We start from the raw sequence: 18,040 nt of genomic DNA, 5'->3' as shown, positions 1-18,040 counted from the left end.
CTTCTAAAACGAAATGCGGTTGCCGTTGCCACATACGTTTTTAGAATTATCATTGAGTTGTATGAAACTGGAATTTTACATACCTTTCCTAAATTATATACGATCTTCTAACATACTGACCCCCCCGAAAAAAAAGGAGCTAGAAAATGAAACAGCATAAAGATACACATTGTAAGTTTTAGTATGATACTAGTTTATGTTTATGCTGTTTAGTTGACTTATGTATTGTTTTTCCTTCTTAGAATGGAGTTTTCAGGTTTCTCATTCATAGATGATAAAATAAACAAACCGAAATTGTGTGATAACAAGCATCTAATCTATATAATATCTTCTTTGTATTTTGAGTTTCCACTTATATGCGTATGTTTGTTTATGATAGGGAAGATAAGAAGTATTACCTTACTGGATAGGATTTCACCAATCAAGTTATTATATTACCTTCGCCTTTTCTGGCCTTTTTTTTCGCGTATTCAATAAAAATACAGTCAGTATTTCATCCCGTTGACGAGAAAATACAAACTTGGCTGAGGATAAGTCAGCTAAAATATGTTATACTTTCGTCTGCTGCTGCGTTGCGCTTTCGAATGATACAGCCTTTCGCAGAAAGAGTTGACTGATATTTGGTTGTTCTTACCTTCCTATATTTCGCCGCCCAGACGGTATAGTGGTGAGTCTACTGTGATACTGATGCTCCGTTCTCGAATAGCGAATATGGCATGTCTTGTCCGTTTCTTCATAGGAAGCAACAGTGACACCACCTGTCAGGTGCTTCTGCAATAACTTCTGGGCTTAGTGGTGGCCAAGCATAAATCGGTTAAGTTCCCATTAATGAAAAAAGAAAAAAAAAATTCTTGTAATTCCCTTTTTCAAAATTTTTCGTATTAATTATAAGATTTTTAAATTTGCTCATTGGAGCGTGACTTAAATTTTCTCTTTCCTTTCATTTCTTTTCATATAGTTTTATATTTTCTTCTATATTTTTGGAAAAACATTTCAGCAGTTTCGACATTCTGGTTTGAAGACAATCAAGATCCCAGCATTTGTTTCACCACTCGAAAGGCATTTCCTCTTTATGAAATGCACACATATTTAAATATTTCTCTCTTGGTTTTAAGCCCCATTGCTGCTTTATCTTGCCTTTTCAAGTTGCTTAAATTAGGAAATCTTCTACTCATGATTAGCCGACTACTAAGAATAGAAGGATTTTAAATTTTAGAAAAAAGACACATATTTTTAAAGGAGTTAAGAAATGAAATTTTGCCTTATAGAAATTTTTTTATATTAAAATCATTCTGAAAAATAAAATCTATCAAATTTGTACATTGATTTAAAAAAAATCTGGAAAAGAGTTCACTGTATTCGTAATGCATAAGATATATCATAAACAATCAAGGAGAATGCTACGTTTCAAATTTCTACCTTATTTATCATTGAGCACGAACTGAATTACCTATTACATTTATAAAGTGCATCTAAGCATCATTGTGTACAGTTAAATAAAATAAAAATCGTGTATTTTTAATTCACTTTGGTTTTCCTATTTAAGTTACGGAACAGTTTTCTAATTATTATTGTGATGTAGCCGTTCGTCAATAGACGCTAATGCCGGGCTAATCTAAAAAAGGTTTATAAACAGAGCACACAGGAACGATTACAAAACAAAAATTATACATAAAAATGAAACATATACCAAATGGAACATCAAACATTAGAATTACAGAGGTACCTAGTACATGGTAACCTATCATCATCGCTGCTGGAGGTCGACAGCCGTTTTTCCTCTTCGCCACTAGATGGCGTTTCAATAAAATAATTCGGTTACAGTTAAATAGTTCATGGTGTTCAATAAAATAGTTCGATTACAATTAAATAGTTCTACTACATTATTATTTTCCCCTCTCATGAAAGGCGTTTGCCGTTTTGTAACGCTTTCGGGTATTTAATGCTTTAAATTTTATGTCAATAAAAGTAGTTAAATAGGGGTTTCATTTCAAATGCTTATCATTGCGTTTCCAGAATTAGGACGCAGAAAGTATTTACTTATATACCATATTTATTAACCACTATGTTTGATTTTGAAATTTGGTTATTATCAAGATTAGTTTTGTTACATGTACCCATATCCCCAAAGGGAAATAGCTGTATGCGATTGTATGAATAATAAATTCGGTAAACTTAGCGTTTTATTTGTTAAGAAAAACTTAAAATTTTTCCTATTCCCCAATTGGAATATTTTGTTAGGGTAACAAATCTCCCTCACCAAACGGCTAACAGAGTTCACTGCAGGCTCACTTGATGCTTCTCCAGAATACTAGGTAAAAAAAAAAATTCAGTTTGGTCAAAATAACCTGTCCAAACGCATTGCATCAGCAAAGCGTTGTAACTGAAGCAAGAATATCGATTCTCATTGATACTGAACTTAGTGACTGATCAGAGCATTGACATGTGAAGGATGATGATACTTAGCAAAATCAGATACTTATATTCTCGAAATGAATATAAATCTTTGCTTCTTACAGCTTCCCAAGCGATGCCAAACAATCTGCAAAATCAAAGCTCCTAAATATTTAGGTAAGAAACAAAAACAAAATAAAATACCGCAACAACGCTTCAGTTTAGATTACTTATCTGATGGGACTAAAGATTTAGAGAATGAAATATATGTGTGAGAATAAGGAGCTTCAAAGCTATAACAGCAGAAGGCATCCTTATCGAAAGAAATGAAGAGAATGATACTTGCTTTTAGCTCAAGCTCAGTATTTCCTGCAGTCCAAAATGGAATTATGCTTTTAATTACATAAAAAATTGAAAATCGTTTTGGATTTCATATAACTTGAATTGCATAGAATTCTGTATCACATTCTTTTTCATCTGTTTTATAAACATTTGCATTTATTGAAATATAAACTTTTCTATAAGCATGCAAAGCTGCAGAAAGAGAAAATTCCAGAAGCATTTCCAGTTTTGGGCAGCATGGTAGCTTAACCTACAGAAAGAAAAAATATTTTCTAACATCTGTCATTTAGGTTTGTTTTAAGTACTCAAAAAAGATTAAAACGAAATTTCACCTCGCGCATGTGTAAATCTTATTATTACCAGTATGACATTAAATGAAAATGCGTTTTTTAAATTGTGAAATTAATGTAGCAGATATATGCTATTTTGTTATAATAAATATGTAATTTTTTCCGATTCAGGCAATTTACTCTTATTAGACGCACCATTAAGTATCTTAAAATCATAAATTATACATAGCTTAATGATTATACACATCCAAGCAGTTTCAGATTTTATTCATCCTTCTAAAGTACTTGAGTCTTGGGTAGCATTCTGTCGGAAACAGCCAGCGTTTGAACCACTCAAAATTAAGATTTTATATTTTTAAACACTTTGTTGCTATCCCAAAGAATAGTTTAGTCGTGTTTTTATTACAATTTAAAATGAGAAAAACATTATAGGTTTTTGAACTTTACTTTATCGTATTTTAGCACTGATGATTTGATATCTAACGAAGATAACACATAAGAAAGCTTTCAGTATATTCAAAAGTCAAAAAAAAAAAAAAAAAGTTAGAGGGAGGGGGACGAAGTAGCAGTTTCAACAAAAGAGGAATACCTGTTCTATATTCTCATCATGGTGTAATAATTCAGTTTCAGATCGAATGCCACAGGAATTGCAATGGCTACAAAATCTTTTATGTCTTTTGTTCTAGGGACATGGATTCTCATTGCAGGTATTATTTCTGTAGCGTATGCAGCATTACCGACAAGTATGTACCATTTTTAAGTTATATTTTCAATGATTTAGTCGTTTTATTCTTTCAGAACAAAAGACACAATTTTTTAACCACATAAAATGATAAAAGAATCAATTAAACTATTTACAATACCATAAAATTTAACAATGTTTTTAAAATGTTGTGATTATGGAGTATTATACGGGAATATTTCGATGGAAATTTACAGTTCTTTAAAAAGTTATTACTTACTTTTTTGATTGGAAACATTTTATTTATTTCCTAGAAATGACTTTTCATTTAGCTACAGTATTTAAAATAAGTTAATAAAAGCTGAGTATATGTGTAAAAATTATTTTGGGTACCAGCAAAATGTCTTAATGAAGAGAATGCTTTAAGTACTTAAAATATTCCAAGTACATTAATACTTAATTTATAAATTTCAGTTTTGATCTATATTGAGAAATTTACTATACATTTAATTTTCAACTTATCTAACGATACCTCTAATTATCTAAATTTCTCTGAAATTTAAGTTCTCAATAAACTTTTGCATCGTTAATTTCTTTTCTTCATTCTAAAAATCTAATGGAATCATAAAATGCATATTATTGAAACATAAAAAAATGTATTACTTAGTACGCCTACTGTTAGATTTTTAGATTTGATTTTTCAAAAACCATAAAAGCAGCATCGTATTTTATTGTATCGTTTCGAATTTAGATGTATACATAATTATTTGAGCATTACATTTCAGTCATTTTTAAAGAAAATTAAGTGTGGCAAAAGGAATATCGTATCTTTGTTAGTTTGCATTAAGACGATCATCAGACCACTTTTAAAAAACGCTTTTAGCTTAATCAATTGGTGGATATAAATTCTGATCTTTAATTAAGGAATCATACTGTTACTTGCAGTAGATTAAATAAGATGGGGGAGTTTGTTCAAAACGTGTATATTTTTATATTTGGAATGATAGTGGTACGCTACTCTGATGGCGCGACACCATGTGGGAACTGGTATTTGTTAAGATCGCGTATTACTTACAGCATATAGAAATAAAACACTGAGAAGTTCTATCAACAATAAATACATAACAACACTGAACGTATAGAAGCGATTATTGCAAGTTATTGTCCTCATTATGTGAGGATCTTGTTAGCAGCAAGATTTTTCTAGTGAAGAATTTAAGGGCATTCTGAGGTCTTGCCTTGTCTAAAACGATTTTCAGACAGAATTTATCATGCCTCTTTAGTTTTTTGGTTGTATTTTAATGCCACCTGATTCGTTACCATTGAAACGATATCAGAGGAGTAACAGGATAATTAATCTGTAAGCCTATCTGAGAGGCTGTTTAATTGCAGTCATATTTATAACAAAAATGTTTCTCAGAATTCTACAAACTAGTACTTCTCGTGTTTCACTCATAGTACTTTTTTTTTTTTTTTTTTTTTTTTGAGGAAAATACTTTAAAACGTCAAGTTTTGAAGGAATTTGACAAGATCCTTTTTTACGAGTCGAAATAGATCGTTAATTTATATTATTAAATTTTATCTGAAAGCAATGTACTCTGTTTCTAAAATAATTGCTATTTTCATTTAGAAAGTTAAATAATTAATACTGTTCTCGACCACAGTTTTGCCAAAATTTATGATCATTACATAAAAACAAAATCTTTCGGGTCGGTGTTTGTCATATCGACGTTTAAAGGGAAATAAATGATATGTCAAATATTTCATTAATTTCGAGTAATGCTTGTCATTTGGTTTATTACTGCTTATTCCTATCATTAGGATTATTACTGGACATGCATCATTAGATTCGCATTCTTGTTCTTTGACATTTTAGCAAAGCATTAATTAACACATTTTAGATAAATGTTGGGATAAAAATATTTTTCACTTTGCTACATTAAATCCCATCACGAAAAACAAAAAAGCAAACAAACAAATAAACAAAGTCCTTTCTTTTTCATTAAAATGTTTCTCTCATGATTTACCTTTAATCACGAACTTAACTGGTTTGCTTTATTTGGTTACGGCAAAGCACGCGAGGGTATCTGCCTAAGGAGAACACCTTTCGAAGAGAAACAGGTTGGCATCCTCCTTGTCATGGGTAAAACCAAGAAAACTATCATGCAGCCAGCTCCCTCGCCTGCAATCGAACCCACGTCGAACTACTTGTATTTAGCGAGTTTATCACTTGGCAGTTGGTAGGCTTGTTGTCAAAGAGGCTGAAATATAAGAAGATAGATTTTACCCGTAAAAATCCCTTCTGTAAATAATATCAGTCTTGCATGAGCATTTGAAAATAACATTAGTTACTTTATGATTTAATATTAAACGTTAATTTAAAAAAATCCTATTTAACTCAAATTATGCTATTTAAAACATATAATTATCTTTTGCATAGAAGAAATTCAGCAATCGAGCTCATACAATGGAAGTAGTCTTATATGCAACCTATTTTCTTTTTCCTTAGAAACATTTTCAAAAAGTAGGGTCGTCCTAAATGTGAGGCTTTGCCATCATATTCAAATCAATTGCTGTGGTTTTAGCTAAGAAATCTTCAATTCAGTCACCTAAATGGTTTTGTTACTGAACTTCGCTTTTCTTATTTTATTACCCCGAAATAGATATAATATTCATAAAACACTGATGACAGTGATGTCATTGACGTATTGCGAGTAATCTTTACAAATTAATTCTTATTCTCTTCTTTACCTTATATTAGCTATAAGGTTGTACAGATTCTCCATAAATTTAAAATTACATAACAAAATTTCAATGCACTGTGTTTAGAGACAGCGTACTAAGAATTACTAATAATACTGATTAAGAATTGATACTCCAATGACTGGAATGAGACTTTAAATAATCTGCGCCATTTTGGTGGAAATATTTCTCATAAATAAATGCAAGAAAAATAAATAAATAGCAATGAAAGAAATACTAGTTTCAGCCCATTAAAGAAGGTAACAAAGAAACGATTTTAGAATCACAAATGCTTCTGGCGAGATCAACCGAACTGAAATTAAAATAGTTACCTAAAACTGAAGGTGAATTTAATGTATCTGAAAAAAATTTGAAATCTCACAAGATTCGCATTCTCTCCTTTTTCATTTCCTCTCTAATTAATTTGGTCTTTTAAAATAAACCACATTAAGAAGAAATCATATAAAATTTAAAGTGAGATCTCTAAGAGCTAAGTTATTAGGTTGTATTGCAAGAACAAAATTTTATAACATCTTGATACAATAGGCCGTAGTTAACTCGTATGTAGGGGATATGACTTTAGGTTGTCTAAGCGAACGGTTAATAACAAAAACATGGCAAAGTAAATTTTATAAGTTATGAATCAGAATGTTTTTAAAGATAAATATGTTTTGTATATAACTACTTATTTATTTAGTTAAAAAGAGCCAGTAATTCAAGTAAAATTTAATTAAAAACAACAAGAATCAAGACCCGGAATTTCATTTAGACAGTTTTCGAGTTATTTACGTTTGTTTGGTTTTGGATTATGGCAAAGAAAACGAAGGCTACCTTCCTCAAGTAATTTACGGATATTAGTTCTAGAATAAAATTATAAGCCAATAAGACAGGCATTAGGAATTAATTTTCTTTATATTTAGTTATAGTTCTTCGTCATTATTTCTTTCTCAAAACCGATTTAAAAAGTATCATTTTGTAAAATTATTTCTTTGATACAATTCATATCATCATTCGCTGTACGTGTTAAAGTGCTTAAAAACTTTATCAAAATATATTTTGGTGCTTTCACTTCTTTGTTCAGCGGATGAAGCTGAGACATGAGGAATTTACCCTCTATTTTTTCTGTAAAATCTATATCAGTCTAAGATTTTTGACTTTCGCCTAGTTTCAAGTATTTTTTTTTTTTTTTTTTGCTTGCTATTTTTTATGCTAATCAAAAATATTTTATCTGCTTATTTAAAGGATTCCTAAATATTTTTATTTTCAAAATAATTTAATTTCTTGGAAAAATCAACTTCTGTTGCTTTCAAAGATTAATTTCTGGCATGCGTGCCTAAATGTTGATGAAGTCTATAATATTTGCATAGCATTATGAAGGTTATTCCCAATCCCAAATAATCCTAATATTTTGGAGTTACTATTAGAATAAATCTGCATAAAATAATGTAATCTAAGATTACAATAATTTTAAACTTAATCGACAGCAAAGTAATCTACTAAAGTGAAAGAAAATTATTAATCAATCTATAAACTGAATGCTACTCAAATGTTGTGATACATGTTTGACTGAATGAACTGGCAATTCAATACAACTTATATTGTTTCACTTTCAAAAATTTTTCAATCTATTGATCCAAACTTCAACTGATAAGAGTGCTTGGTAGGGAATATTTAAAATATAAAGCCTTTTACGGGACGACCTGAACCAATCCATGGTTTAATTATTTCGTGGTTCGTATAACCAGCCATCGTCTCGGCAATCTACGGTAGAAATGCCGTTCGATGCGAGAACCGATCCTTTTTACATCATTTACAATGCTATCTAGCAGCTCGCCGTTTGCGTTTCGCCCAGACTTTATATGGCGAATATTGTTTGTACAGCAGCGTTCTATCACTCCGTAAAGTTTGCCCCCTTGCTCAGATTCACCCTGTATATTTTATGTAAGGTGTGTAAAAGAATTATCATACAAAGGTTACAAATGGATTTTTTTTTTTTAAATTAGAACACACAAAATTACAAGTTCAAGAAATCGTGGGGGAAGATTTTTATGGAAAAAGGAAGGCACAAGATAGAAAGCATGAGATCTCACGGCGTAGTTCCTTTGTTTTTAAGTTCAAAAAGCTAGAAAAATTACTTTAGCATATACTAAGATATTTTTATACTCTAAATCTATTTTATAACTAATCAAGCACTGAATATCCTGTATTGTTTATTGATTATTTCACTAAATGAAACACACACACACACACACACACACACACACACACACACAAAAAAAAAAAAAAAAAAAAAAAATGGTTGTATACGTGTACGCAACGTGAACAGACCGTGCTGAAAACAGTCTCTAAATATTTGAAGCAATGAATTGTGTGTATTGTCGGATGATATGGATAGCGTAACATGAAATGCGTTAATATGTTTCTTTGAATGGCTTGTTCTTACCGTAAGATGGTGGGTCATTCTATCTCCATAATTTGTTTTTATCTCTGGAGTTTTGGCATCAGGTAGAAGTGAGAAAATGTTCTAAGGCACCACTACTGTGATGAGAATTTTCATCGCTGAGGAGCTAATTTATTGTTTTTCATTATAACAGTTAGCTGCAATTATTTCTTGACATAGATGCAATGTTCAAGTTTTTTCTTGTAATATTGTGTTAATAAAGTGAGTGTATCAGAAAGGATCGTATCGTGACTCATGTGTCAGATCTACGCCCGCGGAAGCGAAAGACCTATCAGGTAAATGAAATTTAACTTATTTATCTATTTAATTACGAGCTTTGGAATTTCCTGACGTGACAGAGAAGCTATAGAACAGCTTGGAAAAGACATTGAGACAACGATTGAGATTTCAACTGGTATCAAGATTTTAGCTTATGTGTGTTTGCATGTGCCTTGCGTTAATCTAACAGAATCCAAATTCAAAATTCGAGATATGACTTCAGATAAACGTATATCGTTTTCATAACATTAAAAATTATAAGATCGTAGAAACTGTAAAGGCTTTTCCCATCTTACGATGGTAATTCACTGCTGTTAGGTTTTGTTTAGTCATTGCGCTATTTATGTTAACTTCCAATTAAGCATTAAGTTGATGAAATCAGTGTAAAGTATATCTTACTGAGTAATTTTATGCTGTTATTAGCGTCACTAGAGATTATCGTGGGTCCTATATATTTTATTAAAAATATCATAAAATTGTGATGTTTAAGAGTATTATTTATTACTTGAAACTCAATGTCTAACTTATGGCTTAAAATAAAATTCCTTTTTAAAGTTTCTGATTATTCAATAACAGCTGATTTGCTCCAGTACAGTTTGGAGAAAGTATTTATTTTGTTTAAGAAATGGCTTACAACACAAGAAATAATTCTTCGTTTTTATTACTTTTCAGTTTACTTAGGAGATATCTGTTCTAACAGTTCTTACACACTCAATCTAATTTGTAAGCCAAGTGGTATACTTAAGGCGATGCCCTTCATGCGAAAAGTTTCGGAGGACAATTTCAATTGCAGAATTGCCTTGATTCCAAATGAAGGATCTTCTGTCGTTTTCAGTATCTACAACTACCTTATAGAACCAAGGGATAATTTAACAGTAAGTATTTAAACTTTAATTTGAGTCTATTATACATATGTTTTGTAAATTTGAATGCTGAGCTCGTAATTGAATGTATACTGTAGTCAGAAGTTTTCGCTCAAAATATTCGTCAATATACTTTTTTTCCTATTTTACCTCACAATCTAGAGATACACTCATTAAAATCTTTGTTTCATCGCTTCCTGTAGTAATAGATATTTTTAACGAAGATAGCTAGATAGGCGTATGCTACCTGACAGAAGAAAATACCACATTATGACAGAATGATTGGAAACAGAGCGAAATTTGTGCCTACGTAAATAATCAAGCACTTAAGAAATGACTTAATTTTCAACGATGCACGGAAATGAGATACCAAGATATGCCAGGCATATCAGTAAGAAGATACGGCTTATTTCGAGTAATACAGCCTTGAATAGATCTTTGCGTCGAAACGATGAGGGTCCGAATAATATTATACAGTATCTCTCACCATGCCTTGTTGATGTGACTATGGGATTCAGCTTTAGACAGGAGTAGAGGCATTAAACCGACGTCTGTCATGTCGTATAGATACTCGAACGGAGACAAATCGGGATATCTGGCTGGCCACAGGAACACTTCCATGTTTTGGAATGAATTTAGTGTGCGCAAAGCGGTTTGTAGTGACGTTATATTACTGGAAAATTGTGTTTGAAGATACGGAAGAAGATCATGCAGCTCGTCATTAACATAGCAATATTTCTTAAATGTTTATACATCGCGCACTGAAGGAGAACAGCTTCAAGCACTAATAACAGTCCAAACTATTATTCAAGTTGAGGTTCCATGTGTCACTTGAAACTGATGCAGGCATCCGCCCGGTAGTTTCATCACTTGCAGACACGCCCACGCCGACCATCATTTATAAAACAGAAGTGAGATTCGACGCTGAAGACTACACTATCTTATTCGATACCTCATACAGCTCCGCTGAGGCACCATTGCAAGCGCTGAAAACTATGGCTCGCTGTTATTGGCTCCGTAAAAAGGGATGGAACCTAAACTATAAACATACACCGAAATTATTGGTCACTAATAATGGTCACTGTCTATGTCGATATTAGAGCGTTGGAAACAACTGCGCACTTCACAAAACATCTGCATTTGTGTATTAGATGTCAGATGTAACGTCGTTGCATGCGGCAACTAATGCGCTCTGGCATTCGGCTGCTTGGTTTGAACCCGTTAAGGTTCTGCACATTTCTTTTCTGGCTGCGCTGTCGTCAAATCTGGCCTACAGTTATACCATGAACCTGCATTTCCTCTGTGATAGGAACAAGAACCTACCAATTTGCGTTTTCGTACTCTTCAAAATTTTTAGAGATATTAACAACCGCGATTTTGATAATATTCCCGAAAGCTGAAACTTTGAGGTCTTGGTATTTTACTTTATTTTTAATGTAACAAAGATCATCTGTTACCTTTACGTGCTTTATTTTGAAATATATGTATCTTCCAATAATTGTTTTTCTATGTTAAACCCCAAAAAGGTGCTGGATATATTAATGCCGGTCTTAAAGATGTTTTATGTAGGATATTATCTTGTTTCTTAATAAAAGTTTGCTTTTTCAATCTAAAAATGGTCTTAATTTGGCAATAGCGAAGCTGGAGGTTTGAGTAATTTTTTTTTAAAATATGGCCTGAAAGTAAGCTTTTCATTTAAATTAAACCAAATTATGTTCTTTATTTTTCCCCATCAATTTATGTTTTAAATAACATTGTGTTGTTTGGTATGATTTAATCTGTACCCTTTTTAAAATCATTGCAGTTGATTTCAAAATAGTTTCATACATTTTCAAATTTATAAAATAACTTATCAAATTATAGCTTATATTATATGGATACTTAAATATATTAAAAGTTAAATACGATGCCGTATGATAAATGTGCAATTGCATGAGATAAGTGTGTGGAATGCAGTTTTATTTGATAAGCATGTAGTTCTGCTCGAAGATAACGAGCTCACTGGAAATGAGGGTTGGTGATATTCATGGTGGTGTGTTAGGCTGACTCGTCGGATTGATAATAGGAACAAGAGACTAGAATACGGGACAGAAAGGTTTAGGGATGTCACATTAGAATATTTACTCATCGCGTTATTCACAAGATAGGCACATTATTAACATCTACACTTCTATATTTAACTGCGCAGAATTGAAAGTAAGTACTTGACATTTATTACGACTGATGTAGAAGGGACAGAAATACAACACTCTATGCTTGAGTTTTGTTAGAAAATTTGCATTCCGCCTTTCATCTTTGCAGTGCTGATGAGGATGAGAAGTGCAACGGCTATTTAATCCCCATCTGTAGAAACCAGAGCTGTATATTGTCCTAATGTGGCTATCTGTGAGACTATCGTCTTGGCTGTAGCTGCAATTTTCTCCATCGGAGTGATGTAGATTTAGCACAGCATGCTGCTGTAGATTTAGTTGTCCAACACAAGAATGGCAACAGGATACCAATAGAGTGTAAGACTCTAGTCCAGGCTGTAGCAATACATTGATTCGCAGTCAAGTATCAGATGGCGGATATAATTCCAAATAGATCGGTTAGATATGACGCAGCAGTTATCATTGTCAAGTTATCACTTGTTATTTCCTCTTGCTTTTTTCATATATCATAAGCTGACAAGCGTTGTTTATTTTTTCCTTCAAGTCAAAGGAAAGTTCCAAATAAACATTTTGTTATGCGTGTCACTTACATTCAGCAGGTCACCTTTGGTGCGCTACTACATAACCATTTTCAAATCCCCCAAACAAAAAATTTTTATATAATTTGTTTTTATATAAGTAACGAAAGCGTCGTAAAATATTTTCTAAACCTTCACGCTTTTCAAAAATTAAAGTTCCCTTTTTGCTTTTTATAAAAGCGGGAATCATGTTTAAATTCCTTTCTTTCACGAAGGCCAGAAACATATGTCTCGTAAAAGCAAAGTAACGTAGAACCAGTTTTTTTTTTTAATCTTCACCACTTCTTTTAACATAAACACGTTTTACATAATGTCTGATTAAACTATGATGATAATGATGATTAAAGTGCATGCCAAGCTAGTTTTAAATATGTTGGCTAATTAAAATGACCTAGCAGGAGTTTAATGTGCATTATTTTATCATAATTTTATTTCCATTAAAGCCATTCTGTTCCAAAATTTCTCTCATTGCTAATAAATGAAAGTATATATTGTCAAATATATATATATATGACAAATACATATATATATATATATATATGCCAAATATATGTATATATATATATATATATATACAATATAAAAGCAGAAGTTCTAAGCCTAACCCAATTATACGCTTTAAGCTGCAAAAAACTGGTGATAATATCGAAAAAATAAAAACATTTAAATACACTACAAATTCATACTGGGTCAAGCTATTATAAAAATAATAATTTTAAAGAATGTTTGCATAGGCAATAAACACAGTGAATAAATAAACTAGATCAGCACTAAAATCAGTAGTGAACAAATGCATATAAAGGGCAAAAAATAATAGCAAAAATAGTTCAAACCGAAAAAGTAGTTCAAACAATGATAAATTGAAAACAATGAAATTAAATATGTGGAATTTATATCTCTCGGCACATCGTACTTAAGGTGTTGGTGTACCTAGATAAGTAAAAGGATGAGCCTGTTTCGGAAATAACAATGGCACATATTAATAATTTACAATTGAAAGCTTCAATAATCCAATAAATTACAAAAAATAATTCGTGCCTTTATCAGTCCAATCCCTACAGGCTAAAATAAGAAAAGCATAATTTGCCCATTTTTTTAGGAGTCCCCAAATCCAACTAATTGTATAAAACAGGTACAAAAATATTCATTTGATTAACTTACAAAACATGTTGAGCAGAAAGTCTAAATCTAAATAAACAAATAAAGAAACAATACATAAAGATAGTAGAGAGGCAAAGATCAAAATGCAGTCTGTAACAACCTGTATAAATAGGGAAAAAGCTGTTACGTCGATATATTAATTATAAATAAAATTAGAAAGTCCAAGCAAATGAAAAAAGAAAACACTGCAAATAATAAATCCTTATTTATAAAATTGCTTGATTCAGGTTGAATATGTATTTTTTTTTGCACAATATTGAGAATTAAGAATTAGAGTTCTTGGAACATACATGCAAATATCTGATGCATTTAATTTAATCAGAAAAAAAATGTTTATAAAAAAGTAACTCTGGCATAATTAAAAATATATATAAGCATTTCCATTGAATTGCAACTTATGGAAACTTTATGCAAAATTTTTAAACCAGGGAAATACTACCCCTTTTATTATAATCTACTCTATCATGTATATTAATAAAAATGTGTATCAGAATTTGAATTCCGTTCAGTCATTCGAAATCTTATCACTTGCAAATATGATAATAAATTATTTCAAATAATAAAAAAATTCAGAAAACCCTTAGCAATATTTTGCAATCATATTTTTGAAGATTTGTGTGTTTAAAAAACCATAAAAGTAAGTTCATAATTTCATGTTTTAGGTAGAGGATTCTGATCATCACAAAATAGCTTTCTTGGGGCAAGCAAAATTTGAAAATGAAAAGAAATCCATCATTTCTAAAGGAGGAATAACTGTTGATTTCCAAACTTCACTATATAACTCTCATTCTCAGTTTCAATTCACTTATACCCAGGTAAATGGTAAGTTAACTGCTTTGACATTAATATAAAAGTAATTTAAAATTAACTAAAAGAGCAAAGAATAAGATTCCGTTTAGTCTTCTAATACAGAAATTGAAGCTAATTCCAAAAAAAGGAAATGTATCATTATTTATGTATCTATTTTAGATGGTTAACTACATTGCTCTCTTGGGCAAGATTCGGATCAAATAAAGTGCAGAAAATGAAAACAGAAATTCAAAACATGTTTAAAATTCGGAAGAATTTTGTACTGAAGAAATTCTGAAATAAATTAAAGCTTCATGCGTAAAAAGTAACGTACTTAAAGTCAAAAGGAGTTAGCATATTTAAGAAAATTTAACTATAACAATTATTAATAATTAGAAATTTTTTATTATTAATAATTAGAAATTTTCTTTTTCGAAGAATTTTGGAATGCTTTTTTTGGTTTGTGGATGAGTTTCCATTATCGAATGATTAGCTTAACTTATTTTGTGCAATCTCATTTTGTCATAAAAGATGCCATTTTTAGAGTAGAAGGCAAAAATTTTAATAATTTTCTGTTAAATAAAATGAAGTTCTTTATTTAATATCCTTATCACTACATGATAGAAATAAATTTATCAAATACTGCACTTAAAAAGACTAATAGTAACGGAGTATGCTAAAGCAGATTTCTTAAAAGTAAAAGCTGAAAAATGATGTTTAGCCAGTGATTCTTGAGAAAGGAAGAGAAAAAAAAATCCAGCATTTTTTAACGCTCCAGTTTCCTGGATTCAAGGAATCTGAGAATTCAACTATCCGAATCTTCTCTTCTTTTCAGGCTAAATAAAATGAAACTTGTTGGTCTTTTATTGACAGGTTATTTTTATTTTTATATGAAGATAAAATTCTTCTCTTATTCTTAAGTTCAACGTCACAATAGCTCATAGCTGAACCAAGATCTTATCCACAGTGTTCTTCCAATATGCTCTAAGGGTTTTTCAAGTTTTAAATACCTATGACCTTAAAATCACTTTCAACGTATTTTAGCCATCTTAACCTGGACCTTCCATGCATTCTACTTCGTGTTGGTGTAAGGTTAAATTGTAGTGTTCATTGATTTTTAACTTGGCCATTCTTGCAATATGTCCAGCATATCTTCTACTTAAAACGCTCTGTATATATATGCACCCTCTGTAAGCATATCACCTACTTAAAACTCTTTCTTACATAGTATACTGTGCAAGGCACTGTATAAGACCTAAAATATTTTTTGTGATGCGTTTAAGAAAGTATATGTATGTGCATCTTGAAATATGTCCCAGAAATTAAGGCAAAGTATTTAAAATATATAAATTCAGTCATTAAGTAGCAGCAGCATTTTGGTATTATAATCAAGAAATACCTATTTCACATGACAGATAGAAAATTTGGGCTTTTTTTATACTAGCAGATACTTACTTATACTAGCTTGCAAAAGAGGCTCGAAATCTCAACAGTAATAATAATGTAAATTTCACCCTCTCGACGCAAATGCTATGGCCTAATACAGATTGCTGGAATATTCAGTTCCATTAAAAAATCACCAGTTCCATAACATCAGTGGAGGTCGACTTATAACTAAAATCATAGTTAAGCTTAGAACTGACCATCACAGAGAACTGAAAATTGTCAGAAAGGGTAGGAAAACCTACAGAAATTGTGATAATTTCACACATTTTTTATTGTCTCGCCATCCTTGCTGAACTGATAAAAACTGAGTTATTGTATAAGCGACAGAACCTTCACAATGATAATATTTTGCAGATTGCCAGGGGTGTCATCTTCGCCTGTATTTGAATAAGCTTTATCATAGACACGACAACAATAACAACACAGCATAAACCTCGTGCCCAAACAGAAAGGGATATCACGTGATCGGTGCAGAATGTGAGTTCATATAGAAGGGTTTGTTTTATTTCATTGACATTTACAGTGCACATTTTCAGATCCAACCAGTGCTTTTCTCTCATACTACGAGCACAGACAAGTATAACAAGACTTGTATCTTTCATCGAAAATTTCTCAGAAAGTGATATTTATTGGTAATCTTTCTAAATGAATAAAGATACTCTTTTTCGTTTTTCTATTTTGCCTTTTATTAATGAATATAGAGATTTTAGTTTCCTAATAAAGTTATCTTTACTAGTTCTAATAGCAAATGTTGATGAAGATGAATGTCTTTCTATACTTGGCTGTGAGCACAAGTTCTAATATTAATGACTGCGTCTATTGTTGAATGTAAAGATGGCGGACAGATGTCGTCATTGTGAACAGGGGGGGGGATTTTAAAAAAATAGTGCTGCTGGTGCTTGTTTGTTATGTTATTGTGAATATTCGTAAAACATTTCAACCCCCAAATGTCTACTAAATATGTAAAGTTGATTCAGAGTGTCATGTTTTTACTAGCTTGCAAAAGATGAATTTACCTAGAAATACTTTTTACAGTTGTAGTGGAAAAACCAGTAATGAAGTCGTAGCAGTCTTCAAAGGTTACAGCCGAAAACGTTGCGGAGAAAACAACGCAAGGCGAAAATGTCGTGGTACAAAACATCGTGGGAGAAAACATCGTGGTACAAAACATCGTCGTCGAAAATAAAGCGGTTCAAAAACTTCGCAGTTTAAAAACATCGCCATCGAAAATATCGCGGTAAAAATAAAGTATCTACAAATCATCGCGTGACGATAACATCGCAGACATGCATTTTTCAGGTTTTAATAACTTTAAATGGATATTCCCATAATGATTTGTGAGCGCAAGATGGAAAAAAGGATAATTTTTACTTTCATAATTTTTATTAACTAATAAATTTTTGTTGAAAAAATAAGAAGGAAACTTAAGCACAGAAAATTAATGCAACTTATAGCACTTAATAGAATTTTAAACCGACATAGTTAACTAACAAAGGCCATTACTAAATCATTTTTTATAAAGTTTTTACTGGTAATTTTTCATGGAAACATTAATCTATAAGTTGCATTTAATTTTCTGTGCTTAAGTTTCCTTCTTACTTTTTCAGCAAAAATTTATTAATTAATAAAAAATGTAAAAGTAAAAATTATTCTTCTTTATATCTTGGACTCACAAATCATTATGAGAATATCCATTTACAATTAGTAAAACCTAACCTGAAAAAAAGCATGTGTGCGATGTTATCGTCATGCGATGATTTGTAGATACTTTATTTTTTAGTACGATATTTTCGACGACGATGCTTTTAAACTACGAAGTTTTTCAATCGCTTTATTTTTGACGACGATGTTTTGTAACACTATGTTTTAGAACTGCGATGTTTT

At 31.2% G+C, this 18,040-nt stretch overlaps 2 protein-coding genes across 3 annotated transcripts in view; one reads left to right on the top strand and one right to left on the bottom strand.

The window, feature by feature from the left end:
- LOC146998437 (uncharacterized) overlaps positions 1 to 18,040 on the bottom strand; it is a 163,290-nt gene that overhangs the window by 17,969 nt on the left and 127,281 nt on the right. The window contains exon 2 of one of the 2 annotated variants that reach the window (XM_085810651.1): positions 5,736 to 5,969. The exons of the other annotated variant lie outside the window; for it this stretch is intronic. The gene's annotated coding sequence lies outside the window, so the exon portion shown is untranslated. The remainder of the gene's footprint in view (positions 1 to 5,735; positions 5,970 to 18,040) is intronic. 2 annotated transcript variants of the gene reach the window in all.
- Positions 9,919 to 18,040, top strand: part of LOC146998438 (uncharacterized) — a 42,670-nt gene continuing 34,548 nt past the window's right edge. The window contains exons 1-2 of the mRNA XM_085809861.1: positions 9,919 to 10,044; positions 14,584 to 14,743. Coding sequence (XP_085665987.1) covers positions 9,919 to 10,044; positions 14,584 to 14,743 — 286 coding nt within the window. The remainder of the gene's footprint in view (positions 10,045 to 14,583; positions 14,744 to 18,040) is intronic.

The sequence above is a fragment of the Stegodyphus dumicola genome, chromosome 2 (genome assembly GCF_044657685.1).
Source record: "Stegodyphus dumicola isolate Sdum_Otavi_A_Nest chromosome 2, ASM4465768v1".
Lineage (NCBI taxonomy): Eukaryota > Metazoa > Arthropoda > Arachnida > Araneae > Eresidae > Stegodyphus > Stegodyphus dumicola.
The sequence above is the reverse complement of the archived record's forward strand: the minus strand, read 5'-3'. Positions and strand labels throughout refer to the sequence as shown.